Source organism: Cydia strobilella, chromosome 17, assembly GCF_947568885.1.
Source record: "Cydia strobilella chromosome 17, ilCydStro3.1, whole genome shotgun sequence".
Classification (NCBI taxonomy): Eukaryota; Metazoa; Arthropoda; class Insecta; order Lepidoptera; family Tortricidae; genus Cydia; species Cydia strobilella.
The window spans coordinates 3,582,602-3,602,300 of NC_086057.1; the positions used below are offsets into that span (position 1 = coordinate 3,582,602).

General features: G+C 37.6%; 2 protein-coding genes across 2 annotated transcripts in view; both read right to left on the minus strand.

Moving 5' to 3' along the window:
• The window catches only part of LOC134749076 (uncharacterized), a 180,694-nt gene that overhangs the window by 55,082 nt on the left and 105,913 nt on the right, over positions 1-19,699 (minus strand). The window lies entirely within an intron of this gene.
• LOC134748817 (gonadotropin-releasing hormone receptor) overlaps positions 16,034-19,699 on the minus strand; it is a 73,079-nt gene continuing 69,413 nt past the window's right edge. Inside the window, exon 6 of the mRNA XM_063683623.1 lies at positions 16,034-16,221. Within this exon, the coding sequence (XP_063539693.1) occupies positions 16,092-16,221 (130 nt within the window). The 3' untranslated portion in view covers positions 16,034-16,091. The remainder of the gene's footprint in view (positions 16,222-19,699) is intronic.

Here is a 19,699-nt window from a genome sequence, read left to right on the forward strand (position 1 = left end):
CCCCATGTTTTTGGATACCCAAGGTTGTATTGTAGTTGGTTTTTACAAGTTGCCACTTCAATTTTAGCTCTTTAAAACGAATGCTGTATCATTATAATATAAAGTATATAGGTTTTAAATGGATAATATAACAAAAGTACCTAGCTAATGCATCCAAAACATCATGTATGACTATTCAAATGTACCAAAAAAATGTTGATAAACAGTTTTTTATTTACTATTAGCCATTCACTGATTTAAAATTTTGAAATATTCAGAGTTCATAACTTTAAATTTATTGCGATCATTTTATTATATAACTGCTGCAAACAAATAGGTCTACAGATCGTCCGTGCATCTTCAGGATATAATGCTCGTTTTCTACCTGTTTATCTAGATTATTTTGTTACTAGCCTAAAATAAACAGTATACGGAATATACCATAAACAATCTTACTTTATTAAAACATTGCCATATTGTGTATTCATACCGCAATCGCACGAAAACTCCATTGCAAGTCAAGACCCTCAGCTAAAAGCCAATTTGCTAAAATGACTCCCGTTAGAATGATAGCAAAGTCAACACTCCATGGCAGTAATGTTAGGTTCTTCACATTTTACTCGAACAGGAAGCAGGTAACGTTGAAAGTTATTTCCTGAACCTATTTTGTTCAAAAGTTCCTTAAGTCAAATATTTTGTATGTATAGGTGTATTAAATTGATTTCAGTATTTTGTACTCGTAAAGCAATTTTATTAAATAGTTTGTATACAATATCTTGCTAGCAAGACTTAAGTCAGTCCCCGCTACGTCTAATTTAATTTAAAATAATAATTTAATAGACAAAAAAAAAAAAAAATCTCGTCTATAACCGAAAGTTAAGGATACTGGAATCTAATAATATATCTATTCGTAACTTAAAATATCGCCCGAAACTGGTACCTTTTCCTACACTTTTAAGAACAGAAAATAAAAAATAAGAAGTCTAAGTCTGGTAACTTCCAGCACTGCCAGCTAAAATAAAAGGCACTTATAAATGATAAAACAAATGAGGATAAAGAATTATTTTTTGCTTGTAGCAAAGAACACGAAAACATACTTAATAAATGATGTAACCTCCCACTCTCGCTACAAAAACATTTTAGGTTAAAGATTATCTTGAAATATGAAATTCAAGCGGAACGAAGGTATGTTTGCTCATATTTTTATCGGGGCTAAGGCAATCTAGGCACAAAAATTTCCCCAATCGATCCTTCCCATTCTATTTTCGAGGATACTGGACAAAAGCTGGCAATGTACCTACTGGATGGCTCATAAATTTGAGCGCGCATAGTCAAATCGTGAGGACTACGCTTGTAAAAATAGGACTTGATTTTTGCTTTAATTAATTATTACTACGATTATATATTTTGTTATTTGTATAAGCTTTGGTTGACGCTGTTTTGTTTAATGAGTGTAGAAGCAAACAATGAGGTCTTATAAACATTTTTGACGATGAACCACAGACTGACGATGTATCTGTCAGTCTGTGGTTTTGTTAAAATATATTTGATTTTTAAATATTTAATTGAAAAAATACTTGATGACTATGTATGTATATGAAATATATGGATATGTATATGAAATTAAGTACTAGGTAGCCTATGGAAAAAGAAGAATCAGATATAAGGAAATAAAAGGGATACATGTTTAAAGCTGTGTACCTAATAATTGCTGTAAATAGCTGAACATATATCTTATATCTTAAAATATGAGTACAAAACGACATTTTTTTTATTCTATCAAGGACCCCACTTCTTATTTTTAGATGCCTATTTACAAGCGGTAATTTTAATAAAATACGTAATGAGACTCGTGACTTGCATGGAGATTAACCGTCAAAACTAAATTATACAACCTATGCGTATGAAAAGTAATAAAAATGCGTATGTAAATTCTATTTATTTCCATTAAAGTAAAACGTCTTTTGATTTTATTTATTTGCGTTAGGTATAGAAACAGTTTTCATATAAAATACACATTGAATAACTCAGCTATTCAGGCTTTTACATATTGAATGTCTCAACAAAATAGTAACCTTTTTGCAAGAAGCACTTACGCAAGTTGATATTCTTAACATCATTTTACCGTTTTTCTGCGAAAATTGATTTGTATTATCGAGACGGGCCTGTTGAGTTGCTAAAGCTAAAGCGCCTTCGTTACCTGTATTATAGGATTTTTAGGTGTCGGTGTAAAATATAAAAACTTGTTATGTAACTACTAACTTGTTATGGCATTAAGTTCGCCTTATGTACATTAAGTTTTTCTTTTACGCAATAAAGTTTAAATAAATTAATTAATTAACAAGAAAAAAATTACCACCATATACCGTCATCTTATTGTATTTTCGTAAGCAGAATTTTTGGTACCTACTAGTTATAAGGTTGAGTAACAATGAGTTTTGAATAGAGGATTTCTAATAATCTGAACCATAAAGAGTTAACATTTGGTGTTAGGTAAATAAGTATTAGTAAATATTTTTTCCATATATCGACATATAACTCTTTTAGATTAAGTTGTTTTAATAATAAAATTGTAAACCACACGAACGTTTAGCAAATAAATAACGGTGTAATTTCCATTTCCCTCAAGAGTCATACAGCTGATAGATACTTGCAGGATAGAGTGAGTATGCCGGCTGCGAGTGAGTGCATCCACATGTTTCATAAACCACTATCCACGTCCATGAAATGAAAATTGATGGGAAAAAGCATCATTCTTTTTCTGATTTTCATTTTTGTGTGACTAAACGAGCGCGCTGCTCGAGCAAAGCGTCTTCGTTTACAGGCAAACATGTTTTTGTAATTTTCATATGTCCGACTGTTTTTCCGTAGGTACATTTTGCATTTCTCAGGTGATTTTAACCTTCTAAAACCCAGCCATACAAATGGAAAACTCAAAATTTGCCACTAAAATTTGAACCTATAGTGCAGGGAATAGTTGATCTTTATTTGTTTGATAATTTAACGAAACAAAAGAAATGCAACTTTGTTCCAATTGAATATGGTTTAAATTTCGCCGAACTGAAGAATTACTTGGACCTAAAGTCCGTCGTCAATGGAACTTGCAAATAATGTTAACAAACCATTTTACCTTCATTACTTCGTAATCTCGCTCTTTAAAAGGACAACCTTGACCTTATCAACAGTCTATATACTTCAATATTTTATTTATATAAATTTTTAGGTAAAATAAATATTGCTTATTAATATTTCAGGGAAAATAACCTTCGCAAAAATGTTAGGTTATGTGTCAAACGCTAACAAAATCTGTCTTATTTGTTTACATTATATGCAAGTTCTATTGACGACGATTTTAGGAGGTTAATTTTGTGAACTGTTACAGTTATTAATAAATTGATTTGATTTGAATAAACTTTATGTAGTTTAAGTATTTCGTTTTTTTTCTAATACCTTTGAAGCTTTGAACCTTTGGGGCCAAATTAAAATGTCAGCAGCAGAAGTAAATAGCTAAGCAGAATAATACGTTCATATAATGATTTACACAGAACCTTATTCGCTTGACATTAGAGTCCGTGTGTAGATCTTTTTGAGCACTAGGCCTACGTAGCTACGTACTTCTGCTCAGCTGCTGACAGTACAATCCAGCAGTTAATGTGGGGGTTTTCAGAAAAAAATGGTACCATTTATTTCTTTTTTTGAAAAATCTTCAACTTTTGAGTTATTTAGACTCAGAATCACGAGTACTATTGAATGAGACAAAGAAATAGGTGTCCTCAGTTTTTCATACAAATTTTGGGTGACAGTTTTGTAACGGTCCATACAAAATGTATGTGAAAATGCGTTACAAATCTGACATTTTTTTGGGACATATTTTTTTTACTTTTTAAATCGATAGTCTTCGTGATTTTGAGTAGAAATAACCCAAAGTAATGGATTATTTATCAGTACGGTTTTTACTCACTATTATTTTTAGTCGCTTGTGGCGACATGTTTCGGAATCTTTGAGAATCTATCCTCAGGCACGAGTGTCCACGGCGGTTGTACGTCGTGCACTGATAAATATTTTGAAATATGTCTCACGATAGTTTAAGTGAGTTAATGGATTTTCGGAAAAAAGTAAATGGTACACTTATAAGTGAAAATGCCCATGTACATACATACGCAGCAGCAGAGACGAGACGTTGTTGTTGAAGAGACGTTAGCAGCAGCGTAGGCAGCTAGCGTCTCTACAAGATATATTGTATGTTGTAATGCATGAATGATAAATTGATAATTTTGAATACCTTTTACGCTTGGTTACTGCTGACTTACTACTGTAAAATCACATACTATAGGTGACATCTATTGATATTTAACCTGACCATAATCATTGTAGTCTTACCCTGTAAGAAATAAGGAGTATTACTGCAATGTTCTGCCGCCAGAGTGCAGCACTAGTGCACAATACTAAACCATAGAGTAACATACTAGGCCTTAAACAGTTTTTTGACAAGTTTTCATTATGACATTGATGCATTAAGGGGGTTTGTTTACAGGTGGCCTACCGCGAAACGCGAAAATCGAAATTTCGTTATCTGCCTCTCTATCGATATCAGCAAGAGTGATAGAGAGGCAGAAAGCGAACTTTCGATTTTCGTGTTTCGCGGTAGACTATTGTACTAGTGACGCCCTCTACGCAGAGTTTTGCGTAATATTCCCTATAGACACGGTTTTGTCCAACCAGTCAAGGACTTGCCTCAGCTCAAGTTCAAGAATAGCTTTAGTATAACCAGTGAGATGGCATTAGTTTGCCTTTGCTTTTAGCGCCATCTAGCAGTAAATGCAGACACTGTAAACGTTGTGTAAATTGGGCTAAAAGTTTAAAACCTTGAGAGGACTTTCAAATGTATAATACTCTCTTATTCCTATAGATGTCGTTAATTTCGTGTACGTTTATGTACAACGTATTGCAGTTTGATGAAGATTGATGAAGATAAAGGGGCCATCGAGAACTATTGCGAAGTATATTAAATTTCCATTAATATTTCCTGAGAAATTGTGGCTACAATATCGCTTTTATGTTCTCAACAAGAACGTGAAATCAATACGCAAAGAAATATAAAATTAGTTGAAAAATAATTATTTACTATACAAGTGCGAAAGATAGGAAATTTTAAAATACGACCGAAGGGAGTGTTTTAAATCGACACAAGTTGCGAATTACCTATTCGCACGTGTATCGTACAACGTTTTACAATACATGTGGCCCTTTAAATTTTCGACGTAGTTACGTATTGTGCTTATTATAGAATAGGGTGTCGTATCGGCTACTTGGTGCCAATTTGAAGTACGCTGACATAAGAATGATATAATTTTACGGCGCTTACGACGTTTTCGTCGCGTGTTACAGGCTGTGATTGCGACAAATTTCATTGTTTGGTATGTCGTCTCTGTAGTAATAAACATTGTTAAAATCAAGACAATAAGTACCCAGCTCCTTCACTAAAACATCAAAGTGACAAGTTTATTCATTAGTTTGCCAACGGAAAGAGGATATAATAGGATAGAGCGGTACTGTCATAGTAAATTTTGTAACCACAGTAAATTCACTGCCATCTATCGACACACTTTAAAACTAAAAATGAAGATTTATAATGATATGCGTTAAAATGGTTAAATAACAAACGAAACCGTCAACGCCCTCTATACGAGAGTAGGCCAAAGGTAGTGGCGCCATCTGATTTAGAATCAAATTTTCGTGATTTTCGTGGCACGTTTTTTCCTTAGACTGTATCCATCTATTACGGAGTTATATCTATTTGGGCAACGGAAATACTATTACGTCACAAACAATCTAATCATTGTGACACGTGTGTCATACGGCCATCCAGAATAAAATTATAATCCAGTCATAGATTAGCAATAATATAACCCAATTACCCATTTCAATTGACTATTGTTTCCTAAATAAGTGACTATCGAATAGAGTGCTGCCTATACATACTGCCGTATTTAATTTAAAGTAGGTATTTGGCCCCTTTGGCCACGAGTCCGACATATCCGTCCTAGTTCCCCGGCTAGGCGGAATGCAAATCGGCCATGTGCGAGTCGGACTCGCGCACCGAGGGTTCCGTACTTTTTTAGTATTTGTTGTTATAGCGGCAACAGAAATACATCATCTATGAGAATTTCACCTATCTAGTTATCATGGCCCATGAGATACAGCCTGGCGACAGACAGACGGATAGACGGAGAGTGGAGTCTTAGTAATAGGGTCCCGTTTTTACCCTTTGATTACGGAACCCTAAAAAAGATTTCTTATTCATCATAGGATAAAAACAAAATTCACCAGTTTTCTAGGAACTAAACTCGGCTAGAACTTTTTGTTCTGAGAAGCCCCTTATATTTCAAGTTGGTTCAGACAAATGTACTAATAATATACGGGGTGGTTAAAAAATAAGTGCAGAGGTTTCGGGATTATACTGAGCAACTTTTAATATGGAACCAACCACGAAATCGCGAAGAATAAATTTACCCTCCCATAGAAAATGGACCAGACTAAATGTATGAAACAGCCATTTTTTTCCCATAGTAAATCTTGCTCAGTATAATCCCAACACTTCCCTGGCAACGGGAATGCGCTTATTTGTTAGCTACCGTGTATATGCACTGCACCGTGTATTAGCGCAGCTCAAACTGGAAAAGGAACCTAGACTATCCACCATCTGTCTTCAACGAGTACTGAGATACTACGGTGGTGACGGGAAAGGTGAACGGCAGACGGCCCAAAGGACCGAGTCCAACGAGACGGTGTGACCAAATATCCGCCCATATGGACATCACACTAAGCAAGGCTTTCCACAAAGCCAACCAGCCAGTTGGCAGGGAGAAGTGGACAGCTGGCGTAGGGAAAATTAGTAAGCGGAGTCACGATCCTGAGCAGTGAGGGACCGACTTAGAATAAGAAAGATATGCACTGCACCACCTGTCACTGATTGTTGAGCTTACGAACTAGCGACATTTCTTACACAATATTCCTTAGACCGGGGATCGAGCCGCGCGACGTTATCTCAGGAGCGTCAGAAAACGATAAGTTCGCTTTTCCAGGATACTATTTTAGAACTAAAAGCATATCTGTTCTACTCATTTCCTCAAACGTTAACTGGAAGAGATCCCATACAGGGATAAGTTCGCCTTTTTTGTTTTATTTTTTAATTTTTTATTATAGGACATTTTTACACACATTTGACTAAGTCCCACGGTAAGCCCAAGGAGGCTTGTGCTATGGGTACTCAGACAACGATATATATAATATATAAAAACTTAAATACATAGAAAATCCCATGACTCAGGAACAAATATCTGTGCTCATCACACAAATAAATGCCCTTACCAGGATTCGAACCCAGGACCATCGGCTTCACAGGCAGACCCACTACCCACTAGGCCAGACCGGTCGTCGTATTTAATTTGCTCTGTAACTATGTTTCACGTGTTTTTATTAATATGTACAATAAAGTATATATACATACATACATACATACATATTTCACTGCCAAGGGAGTCGCAAAAAAAATAGGAAATTTAAAAGGAGTAGCACTGTACAAAGATGGCTTACACTAATACAGTCATATTTGATTTTGATGGTGTAAAAATGCATTTTTATCTGATTTCATTTATATTTGATTTTGAAGGTGTAAAGCTTTTTGCATATTTGGTAATCAGTTTTATTTCATTTACTCTGTATACTATTACGGTTCAGAAAATAGATTGGATTTCATTTAGTTCCAGCGACTTCGATAACATAATAAATTCGATAACATAAAATCCGATATAAAAAAGCTAGACACATATCACCTAAGGTGTCTAAGACATATACTCAGAATCAAATGAGAAGACCGAGTTCCAAATTCTGAGGTCATGCGTCGTTCCGGGCTCTATGGTATGGAGACTCTGCTAATGCAGCGACAGCTAAGGTGGTGTGGGCATGTCCTCCGTATGGATGACCGCCGCTTGCCCAAAACCGTATTCTACTCTGAATTGGTGGAAGGCAAGCGGAAGCACGGCGGTCAGCATCTGCGTTATAAGGACGTGCTCAAACGACACCTGAACGCTTGCAACATCGATCCTGAGCGTTGGGAGGAGCTTGCTACAGACAGGTCATCTTGGCGATCGACCATCTTTAACCGCATCAAATTATTTGAGGAAAACCGCCTCAATACCTTAGATGTCAAACGCCAACAACGTAAAGAGAGACCGAAGCCCTCGTACGCATATACGCATAACGCGTCTGGGCAACTATTGTAGCACCTGCAATAGTCTTTAAAACCAAGTTCGGCCTGGCCAGCCACATTCGAGCCCATAATAGGCGTAATCCATAATTGCTGAGGTCGCCGTCATCGAAACCGATGAGGAGGACTATATGCGATGTTGTTCGACAGATTTTATTAAAAAGTAGCTGCTATTATGTTTTCCATGAGAGTTCGATTTGATGTGTAAATTCTAAGACTAATTCGTACTTTAAATTTAACAGTTAATATAAATGGCGGTATACGGGCCCGTCTATAATATTTTACAGTAACTTTACAACTCTGGTTACCAAATATTTACAATAAAGTGGTGAAGGCCTGCAACATAATTATCTAAAAAGTCTCCTCTTGAAGCAAAATTTGTAATTAAGAACTGGTTCAAAGGTCTTAACTACAGTCAAAGTGCGACGCTGCTGAAGGTCATCACCTAATCACTTACCTACATGCTGACACACACACACACACACACACACGCACGCACGCACGCACAAGAGACAAACTTTTTCTTTCTTTGCATTACATTACCTATTAAACGTACATCTCTCTTGATAATGTTGCCTAGTTTTTACTTAACCTTTGGCTGTATATTATGAATCCGGCTACCACGTGACAGAGCCTAGTGTGGGGCCACACACAGGACATTAACAAATATGAATATGAATTTTTATTTTAAATAAATATTCTTGTTCTTAAATGCCAGTTACCACAAAACGTGTATGAAACCATATAGTGCCATCTAGTGCAGCTATCAAATTAGGAGTAACTTAATTTTTTTAAACTACCTACTTCTTACATTATGGATTACATTACCATATTGGATATCCAATATGGTAAACAGCAAATTATTGCCTTCTCGCATTTCTTTAATGCTACAATTGTGTAACAGTGTTCGAAAGAAAAGTGCTCAGAAAGATCTATGGTCCTGTAAAAGAACATGATATCTACCGTCAACGCATGAACCACGAGTTGGATTTACTCATAGAGCACGAGAATATCGTCAGGTTCTGTAAGTCGCAGCGGCTGAGATGGGCAGGTCACCTTGAAAGGATGCCGGACAAGAGGGCAGCAAAAGTAATGACAAGGTGGACGCCGCAACAAAAAAGACCGCATGGCAGGCCTAAGAAGCGTTGGATGGATTGTGTAGAGGAAGATCTAAGGAAGATGGGAAAGTTTACCAACTGGAAGAAGGTCGCCAGGCACCGCGACAACTGGAGGAAGATTGTGGAGGAGGCCAAGACCCACAAAGGGTTGTAGCGCCAACGGAAGTAAGAAGTAAGTAAGTTGTGTAACATCTCAAAGTAACCTTCTTTAATAGGGTACAAATGTATTTATCCTCAGTAATTCGCCTTCGGTATTGGGAAACTCCATGCTAACTTTTGAACCTGTCGCTAACTTAGCTTTTACTGGAATATCCAACTTTCCTAACCGTAGGTATATATATTTATATAGATAAACGTTTTGTATAAGGCTGTAGGGACATCTGAAACCCTATACAGAAGTATGTGTGCAGCAGGAGAAACATGTCGAGCAGTTTTTAGACTTAAATACTTGAGTGATCCGTCTTAAAATATTGAATTATGTCTATGTCCCATGGAAGTTTTGTTACTCGACACTTGCTCTCTCAAAGCCGTCAAGACGGTTGCCTTCATATGGCTACAAATACACTATCACAAAGTCTCATATTAAATAAGAAAACGTATAAAGGAAATAGTTCTGCACATTATTCGACGAGTTATCCTTTCTCTATGAAGAGCGTCGCCAAATGTGACGCACATTACACGCATGAAAAGTCCGACACGTAATCAACGGCAACGGGAACTGGAATGGGTCTTAATATTTCATACGACGTGGCAATCTAATCACAAATAAATCTATTTATAAGTCTACTGTTTACCCGACGCGATTGAAGAAGTTAAAGTTGATTTGTATAAAAAATGTTAAGTAAGTAAAAATGTATAAACTAGTTTTACACTGAAAACTAAGCTATTTTCTAGTAATAAATAATTGCGCAACTTCTTTACCAACCCCCTCAGACAAGTGGCAGGCAATTAATAGGTATGCCTGCATCTTTCAAACGGTTCTATGATTAATTCACTGACCAATACGTGTTCACATGATTCGCTGAATTTGAAACGTATTTTTATAAAAAAGGTGCCTATCTCTCACAACTAAAAGTAGGTTCATTTCTTATTTTACAAAGTAGATAGATGTACTAAATCTAAAACTGGTCATATTATTACTGAAGAAGAATTTTCAATATCCTTTTGCAAACGTTTTTTGAATACTGAATATTATTGATTGTCGACTTGATGGATTACCTCATCAGTTTTCAGTGAGGCCAATTAATGGTGTACCAAATATAAGTACGATGTATAGCTACGATAATAGGGCCTTTTTTTGTCGTCGATATATTTCTAAATTAGATTATGGTGTAATAAATACGGAATAGCAGCAGCAGAACTAGAGTCACCGACATATCTCGCAGAATTGCAAACCTTAAGTGGCAGTGGGCGGGGCACATTGCTCGCAGAACTGATGGCCGGTGGGGCCGGAAGGTTCTGGAGTGGCGTCCGCGTACCGGAAGACGAACTGCCGGTAGGCCTCCAACGAGGTGGAGCGACGACCTGGTGAAGGTCGCGGGAATTCGGTGGATGCGAGCGGCACAGGATCGGTCGGAGTGGCGAGCCTTGGGGGAGGCCTATGTCCAGCAGTGGACGTCTATCGGCTGACATGATGATGATGATGATGAAATACGGAATCTCATTTTGGGACCAAAAAAAAAAAATTTTTTTTTTTTTTGTTTGCCTAGGTAATTTTCCGTTGTTACGAAAATACCATACATTTTCGTAACCGGGTTTCGTAACAAGACAACGAAAATAATTTTAATTTTCGTTGTCTTGTTTTTTGTCCCCAAAAAATGTGACGGAGTGGAGCTCTTTGTAAGGCGTGAAATTTAGGTTTTAATTTTCCTTAAGGTATTATAATCTACAGCCAGAAAGACATGCAATAGCACTGAACTATTATTTATTTATTTGATAAAAGACAAAAATAGAAGCGTGACAGTGACAGAGTGATCAGAAACAAGACAACGAAAATAATAAAATTTTGACCTAACTCAGTGGAAGATTTTTAGGAAATATGGTGAAACTGCACGTACTATGTACAAAACAGGAAACTCCATCTATCGTCCAAATTTATCGCAATCTAACAAAAAAAAAACAACAGCAAAATAGTAAAAGGTATAATCTAAAAATGTCATAATTTTAAAAAGTTGCTGAACAAATGTTGGTCAGTTTGAGGCGTATAGCCTCCAGTTCATTTTTTTTTTATACTACGTCGGTGGAAATCAAGCATACGGCCCGCCTGATGGTAAGCAGTTACCGTACCCTATGGACGCCTGCAATACCGGAGATATTACACGCGCGTTGCCGACCCTTTAAAAACCTGTATACTCCTTTTTTGAAGAACCCCATACTGTAGCCCCTCGGGAAAACCTCTTATTGCTCCTGTTACAGGAAACACCCGGTAAATCGCCGTTTGCACTTACTAAAACAGATGTTTCCGGTGTTGCAGGCGTCCATAGGCTACGGTAACTGCTTACCATCAGGCGGGCCGTATGCTTGATTGGTACCACCGACGTGGTATAAAAAAAAACTAATCGGCCAAATAAGGCAAAAGTGACAAAATTTAAATTACGTCTTTTGGCACTTAAGACTTTTTAGACAAAATGTGAGACTACGATAAGGATATAATGATAATAGCGTTTTCTCTGCTACTCCTGTTGAAAGTGCCATAAGACCATCTTTTTCGGATTTGGTACCATTATTAAAGCTAATAGGTAAGTCTACGCTATTTTATACTTGCTCTTACGTTTCCAACTTTTGACGCAAAATATTGTGACTGACGTCATCTAAACCCTCGGTGCGTGAAGTAGACTCGCACTTACCGATTTGTACTTAAATGTTTTTTTACTTACATAATTACTAGGTATCAATTAAAAATACAATATGATTTTAAATCTTTATTGGTCTTAAAACTTTTTTACGTCACAATAGACAAATAGATTTCGTAGAAATACATAATTCGATTTATTGTTTTTACACACGTTTAAATTTAATAAGTAATTACATGTGCGTGAGGGGTCAATACTGCAAATTCAGCAGCTGCAGCTGCTTTACTGTTCCAATAGTAACGTCAATTTATTGTCAATTTCCTTGATAAAATTAGTGACGGATTGATCGTTCTAATTGCGGCAGTAATAAAGACAAATTCCACGCGTTTACCACGTTCAAGACACATTTGCCGCCGCATTACTGCCGCGATATGACGTCGCTCATTTTATCCAGTAAATTGACAGATACAGCGGTATCAACGTTGCAGGAGTAATGTCGCAGTAATAGAACTGCAGTTGCAATCAAAATGTCACATAATAAGACACTACAAATACTGTTTACCTAAGCATCTCCGTAACTATCTTTTTTATCAACGTGTGTACCTATATTAATTTACACGACTAGACTTCTGTACCGATGTTGATGTTATTTGGTATGTAGAAAGCTGTTTGCCCTAGGAATTAACAATTGAGCATACCCAGCCAATTTTAGTTTTAGAATGCCACCCTTAAGGAGAGAAAATTACACATGTCATGAAATCCTACGGGGTGGATTGTGGGCACAGCTTATTAACGTATACATATGGCAGACTTAAATTAGGCATTACAAAATGTGTAGAAACTGATAGAACATTTGTATTTCCTCTTTAGGGTTCCGTACCTCAAAAGGAACCCTTATAGGATCACTCGTGCGTCTGTCTGTCTGTCTGTCACAGCCTATTTTCTCCGAAACTATAGTTTACTACAGTATACTGGATCAATTAAGTTCAAAATTGGTTCTTTATTAGATCACAGGAAAACCTATTAGAAATGTGCAGTCAAGCGTGAATCGGACTTAATTACTTAGTTTTTGATCCGACCCCTACGGATTTTTAAAATACATTTCACTCAACGTTTCGCATAAAAAATACATTACATTGTTAATAATTCTGTAATGTACCGAACCTGTGAACGCGAGTCCGACTCGCACTTGGCCGGTTTTTAATTAATACAAATATCAAATAAAGAATGTAAAGTGGAAAACGTCCTTATTTCTATGTTAACAAACGTGTGTTACAATGTATTTGATGCAGACTGTATCTACGCAGTCCATCACAACAACAACAACAACAAGGTAATAGGGATATTGACATGAATCGCGAATATATAAAATGTTGTTTTTACCATAGCAATTAAAATGCTGAAAATCATATTTTGTAAGTGTACATATGCGAAATAAATTAATTAAAAATAATTTAAAAGTATTTAAAATAATGCCCAGCATCACGTGACTGCAAACGCAAATCGGAGCGCGTGACGTCACGTTGTGAGAAACACGCACAGACATCACAAGTTGTCAAACCTGATGGTGAGGACCACCAGGTCAGTGACAGAGGTGGCACTGACAGCAGTTGTTTGTTTATCACATAGTTACGTCATCAAGGTCACGTGACAGCTGGGAGCGTTTTTACGCGAAATTTAAATACTAAACTAATAAAATTAGTCAATTTTTTATTCAAAATTTAAGAATAAAAATTTTAAAAACTTTTTTTTAATAATTATGTGTCTATCTATATAATGAAAACAGTTCAAAAAAATTGTCAACATCCCTATTGATTACAACATTTTTCAATTGTGAAATTATGTTACATTATACACATCTTGATGCCATGTAGTTTCTACTTAAAACATTTATTTTTATGCTACTTACTCTTAAATCTACTTTACACTTAGTTTTTATAAGTAGTATTTACACTAAATCAATTATTTTCTTAATTAATAACTTAACAGAGCATTTTATTAAATTTCTACTTTTAATTTCTTTGAGTTAAATTACCTTAGGTCTAACAGTTTATTTCAAAGCTAAATGCATTATAAAATACATTACTTTTATTATTTACTAATTATAAAAAAAAATAGGTAGGCGATGTATACAGGGAGCATTTTCATACATATTTACCAGTAATCCAGAAACGTATTCTGATTTTAATAACAGGTTATGGATTTGATCTGGTTTTGCTATGGATTAATACCAAAATATTACTTTGCTAATCCTCAAAAAGATTTGCTTTTCGTGGATAAGCAAAGTAATATTTTGGTATTTATAGATATGGATTTCCGCAAAGTAACGGTTGATTCTATTCATTATTTGCTATGGATATAATTTATCAGTGTCGAAAGTGACATTGCTTTAAACAAAAACGTTGCTTTTAACACTGACAAAATACACCCAGTACAGTGATCGATGTCCTATCATAAGGGAAATAAATCAGACTATAATTCACAAAGTCGTGATAGTAATCATATTTGTTTACAAACTATTGCCGCATTTTGTTTATTTTGTTTACTTTTAAGTTACATTACTCCTATGTTTACATTACAAATTTAAAAAAGATTGAAACAGTACTATCATTGCTTAGGTAAAGTAAACCTATAATAATATAATAATAACTTTATGATTAAAATACAATGCAATATATTTTACAAGTAATAAATTCGTAATATAAATCAAGGGCAGGGAAACTTTTCAAGTAATTCTTGAGAAACTGTCTAGCAAACAACTGGAGGAGTATTAAAAGTCTTCTCGTCTGTTATTTTCTGAGCTCAGTTCAAAAAGTAAAGTTCAGTAAGTAATGCATTTCTTAGTTTTAAACGAATTCAAGTCTCTGGCATAAGCAGTTGTAAATATGTTTATGTTTATGTATACATGCAGTCTGACGGGTCTAAAGCACTCAAAGCTCTTTATACAAGGGGTAGACTCTGGTTGGAGCAAAAAGCTTTGGAAACTTAGCAAACGGCAACTCCAAATAATAACGGGGGTGTTTACTGGCCATTACGGGGTCAAGGGAATCCTGGCCAAGATGGGGCACGCTGACAACACCGATTGTCGTATGTGTGGCGAAGAGGAAGAGACAATAGAACACCTTATGTGTGAATGTCACGCCCTCGCCAGACAAAGAATGAAGGACTTTGGAACAGGCTACCTGGTACCAAAGGAATTCAAAAAGCTACCCATAAGGTCCATCATCCGGCATATGGAGATGGTGGGGAAGGCTCTTGAGTAGCGGACGGATCTTTTCTAGGGGGTAACTGCACAAAAGATCCCTATGGGTCGAAGTGTATCCGAAAGGGCCCCCGAAACTATAAGATAAGATAAGATAAGATGTATACATGGCGTGCTACAATAGACAATTTTATTTGAATAAACATATTTAGTAGCACATGATTTTTGGTAAGTAATAAAATTAAACCAGGGATTCACTAGGGTATAATTACTGTTCCGCGGCCAGCCGTTGACATGTTTATCAGTCAGTTGAGCAACTTAAATTTACATTTTAATTGCAACATCATGGCTTCTGACTCCCATGATGTAAAAAAAATACATTTTATTCGTACATTATTATTAAATTCGATATTTTCTTTATTTTTTTATTATATGCATAAAAGCACAGCAATGCTTTCGTTATTATAATAAAATCTTGAGCGAGGCTATATTTTAGAAGATGATTACCTACTTTAATTAAAATTCAATGGCATACAATGAAAATTGAAACTTAATAATTCAGAATTTAACACAGACCTAAGAAGTAAATTTTACGCCTAACGGAAGATAACATAACACATAAATATAGAATTAGATCTAATTATATATCTAATTAGATCTAATATACTGAACATTAAAGCTAAGTCGAAGTTCTCTTTACAATTGGGTATAAATTACTGCCTCTACGTAGTTACAATAAGCTGACATTGTTTCCGTTGGTGTATTTGCCTGAGGATCTTATAGACCTGATCGTAGTCAATCTCACGGATGATGTGTTGTCCCCACGTCTGAGGAGAGATGCATGTTGTCCACCAGAATCTCTGAAACAAAAAATACTTATTATAAATTTATAGGATGTAGGGATGTGCGGTGCGAATCTTTCCATTCCTTCCCTTAATGCTAAATGCCTTAGGATGGCAAAAGCGGCTTCTACCTGTGAAATTCGGTCTTAACAGGCACCGGAGCCTCAAATTACATTGATAATTCTTTAGTAACAATGTGCTAACCCATACTAAAAAAAAAATTATCAAGCAGAAACGTCTGTGAGCGATACTACATTTTTTTAATAAAAGGCATAATGGAAAAAATTCTGGTAGGCCTCCGTGGCTCAGTTGGCTCCAATGGTCTCAGGTTCGATTCCTGCCGGAGGTGTAAATTTAGGATATCACGCATAATGGATATTTATGTTTTAGTTTTGTACTCTGCTTTTTGCTTCAATTTAGAGTTGTTGTTGTTGTTGTCCTATGGCACCCCAGAGGTGCAAAGGGCCTTCACGAGCTCGCGCCACGCCTTCCTATCTTCAGCGACCCTTCTGGCCTCGCTCCAGCTCAACCCGACCGCTCGTAGCTCACTCATGACGAACCGCTGCCAAGAGTGTACAGGGCGCCCGGAGCCACGGCTTCCGGCCGGCGGTTTCCAATCGAAAGCGACGGTTGCGTTATTCGTTTCCCCTCTTCGAATAGTATGTCCTATCCATCTCCATTTCCGTATCGCGATTTCTTCGCCAATGGGTGTTTGCCGGCATATACTCCATAGGTCTTCATTTCGAATAGTTTAGAGTCAATTTAGAGTAGGTACAAGTATGTATTTGTTTAAACTAACACTACAGTAAAGTTCCGCACTGAATTAGTGTGACTCCTGCTCGACAGCTTTGTGACTGTACGCGTTATAGCAAAGATACCGTAATCTCGATTAATATACTTATACATATTCCAAACCCAGCCTCTATTCAAAAACCTATGTCCTGGTAGTGAGAGAAAGCCGACCACGGGATAGTTTACCGTGTCTATTTTCTGCAACCTGCATTTATTTATTAATGACGAACTTTGCGAAAACGAGAAGCGAGAAACTACTTTCTGTAAGACTTGTTATTGCAAAATTGTGGAGTTTTTTAGCTACTTGAAAAGGACTGATTGACATAATAATTCGTAACGTTTGAAGGACTGTAGCGTAAAAGCAAATCGGAGTATCACAGACAGGAAATTGTATTTTGCTCTTACCTTAACCAACAAGGACTATTTTTTATTATATATTCTGATTTTGACCATCGTTTTTGATATAAGAGAAACACGCGCGTATATGGTCTCAATGTTTCTAACGTACCTAATAAACAATCCAGTTTATTACTTTTTACGCTGAAATTACGTTAAAAAACTTATTTGCTGTTTTTCCATTCACACAGATATTATTCATAAGAGAATGCCTCAAGGCATTAAGTCCGCCTTTTGTACTTGTTCTTGTGCAATAAAGTTTAAAATAAATAAATAAATATCTCATCGGAAGATCAGCGCTGGAAGTCGCCAGCAGCATGCTGAGATGGGGCCATTTCGTGACACTTTAATTTCACTATGTTCTTTTAATGTATGTCTACCTGTCTGTGTGTTTACGTAAAGCAACGCGAAAAGAACAGACGAAACTATTTCAAAATGTTTAATTAATTTTATTCTTCTTCATTTCTTGTCCTAAGCCTTATCCCATTATCTGGGGTCGGCTCTCCTTGTCTGCCTTTTCCACTGTTCCCGGTTTTGGACTACGGTGTTGTCTTTTCCTATCTCTTTTAGGTCCTTAGGTCTTTAGGTCCTTAGGTCTCTTAGGTTTTTTAGGTTTGATTAATTTTATTATTCATCTATTTAAACTGTATTGCACTGTAATGGCGCGCACAGCCGCGCATCACAACACCACGCCGCGGCCACGTGACGGACAGCGAAGCTACCTATCGAGCCGCGGCCACCGATCGAGTGCCAGCCCACTCGCCCCACCCGCCGCGCGCCGTGCCGAGAGTATAAAAGCGGCGCGCGCCCATACAACAGCGTCAGTTGGGCTCACCGCCTTCCGCAGTGAGGACAGCTGATCTCCCGGTCGAGCCGGCGTGTTTTCAGACGCGTAGGCACCCGGTTCCCCTCCGACCCTTCCTGATTCCCGTAGCCCAGTCAGAGCCGGCGTGTTTTCAGACGCGTAGGCACCTGGATTACGTAACCTGTCCTACCCTGTATCTTGGTCAGAGCCGGCGTGTTTTAGACGCGTAGGCACCCTTGATACTCCCTATCGCCCTGGTCAGAGCCGGCGTGTTTTAGACGCGTAGGCACCCTAGGCGCTCCCCCCCGATTCGCATATCCTTCCCGTCTCGCCATCCCCTTCACTCTTAGGGGATACCGTTCCCGAATCCGCGAGTAGCTTAGGGTCCGCGCCGTACCGTTGCGATAATTAGAAGCCACCCCGCGTCGTACCTAGTTTAGGATACCTAGACCTAAGGAATCTTAATTTATAATAAACCGGCATAAAAGCCCGCCGATTTGTATTACAGCATTAAACCTGTGTTTCCTTATCTCACTCTGCACCCTCTCTCTCCTCTGAGCTAACTAGGAAACCCTTGCTCCCGTCTGGAACAAGGGAGGTGTATGAGGCCGCGCCCGCCCCGGCGAACGTGACCCCATCACATCTGGCGCCCAACAAAAAAACTCACGTAGGAGTCTATACGGTATCCTGGAAGGAACCATTGCTCGAGAGAGGGCAGAATAAATGAATAAAGAGAGAGTAAATAAATAAATAAATATTTAACATATACCGCACCGTGTACTTATATATTCCGTACAGCCGCTACACGTAGCATCACCGCACCGAGACAACTGGGACTGTCGCATCCCGCCCACCCGTAGACCATATCTAGCTCCCACGAAGGTACAACAGGAGCCCCGACGCTCCATCCAAGTAATAAAGTAAAAAAAAAAAAAACCGCACGGACAACCGTGCACCGTACAACCGCTGCTTACCGGTAGGTATTAGAAATGCCTACAAGTTGGATATACCGACTGAAAAAACCCGAATTATTACAAGAAGCCACGGCACGTGGCGTACCGACCGAAGGCTTAACCATAGAGGAGATACGTAAGGGCTTGGTGGAGATCCTGAAGGAGGAAGAAGCCGAAAAGATGGCAGAGAACAATGCAAAGGTAATAACAAAGCTAATAAAAGAGTGGAACCTGTCATTTGAGACCACAGACGACGCCGTCGAGTTCATAGAAAGGATGGAGGAACTCATCAAGGCGAGCAAGATTAAGAAGGAGGACATACTGCCCGCATTACCACGCATCTTAAAAGGTAGAGCACTGCTCTGGTACAGAAATTACGTGGACTCATGGACCGATTGGAATCAATTCCTGCAAACATTTAAGCTGTACTACTTCCCGGCCAATTATGAAGAGGATCTCATAACCAAAATTGTCACTAGAAAGCAAGGAGCCCAAGAGAAGTTTACCGACTACGTCACAGACATTCTGACGCTGATGCGCAGGTACGGAA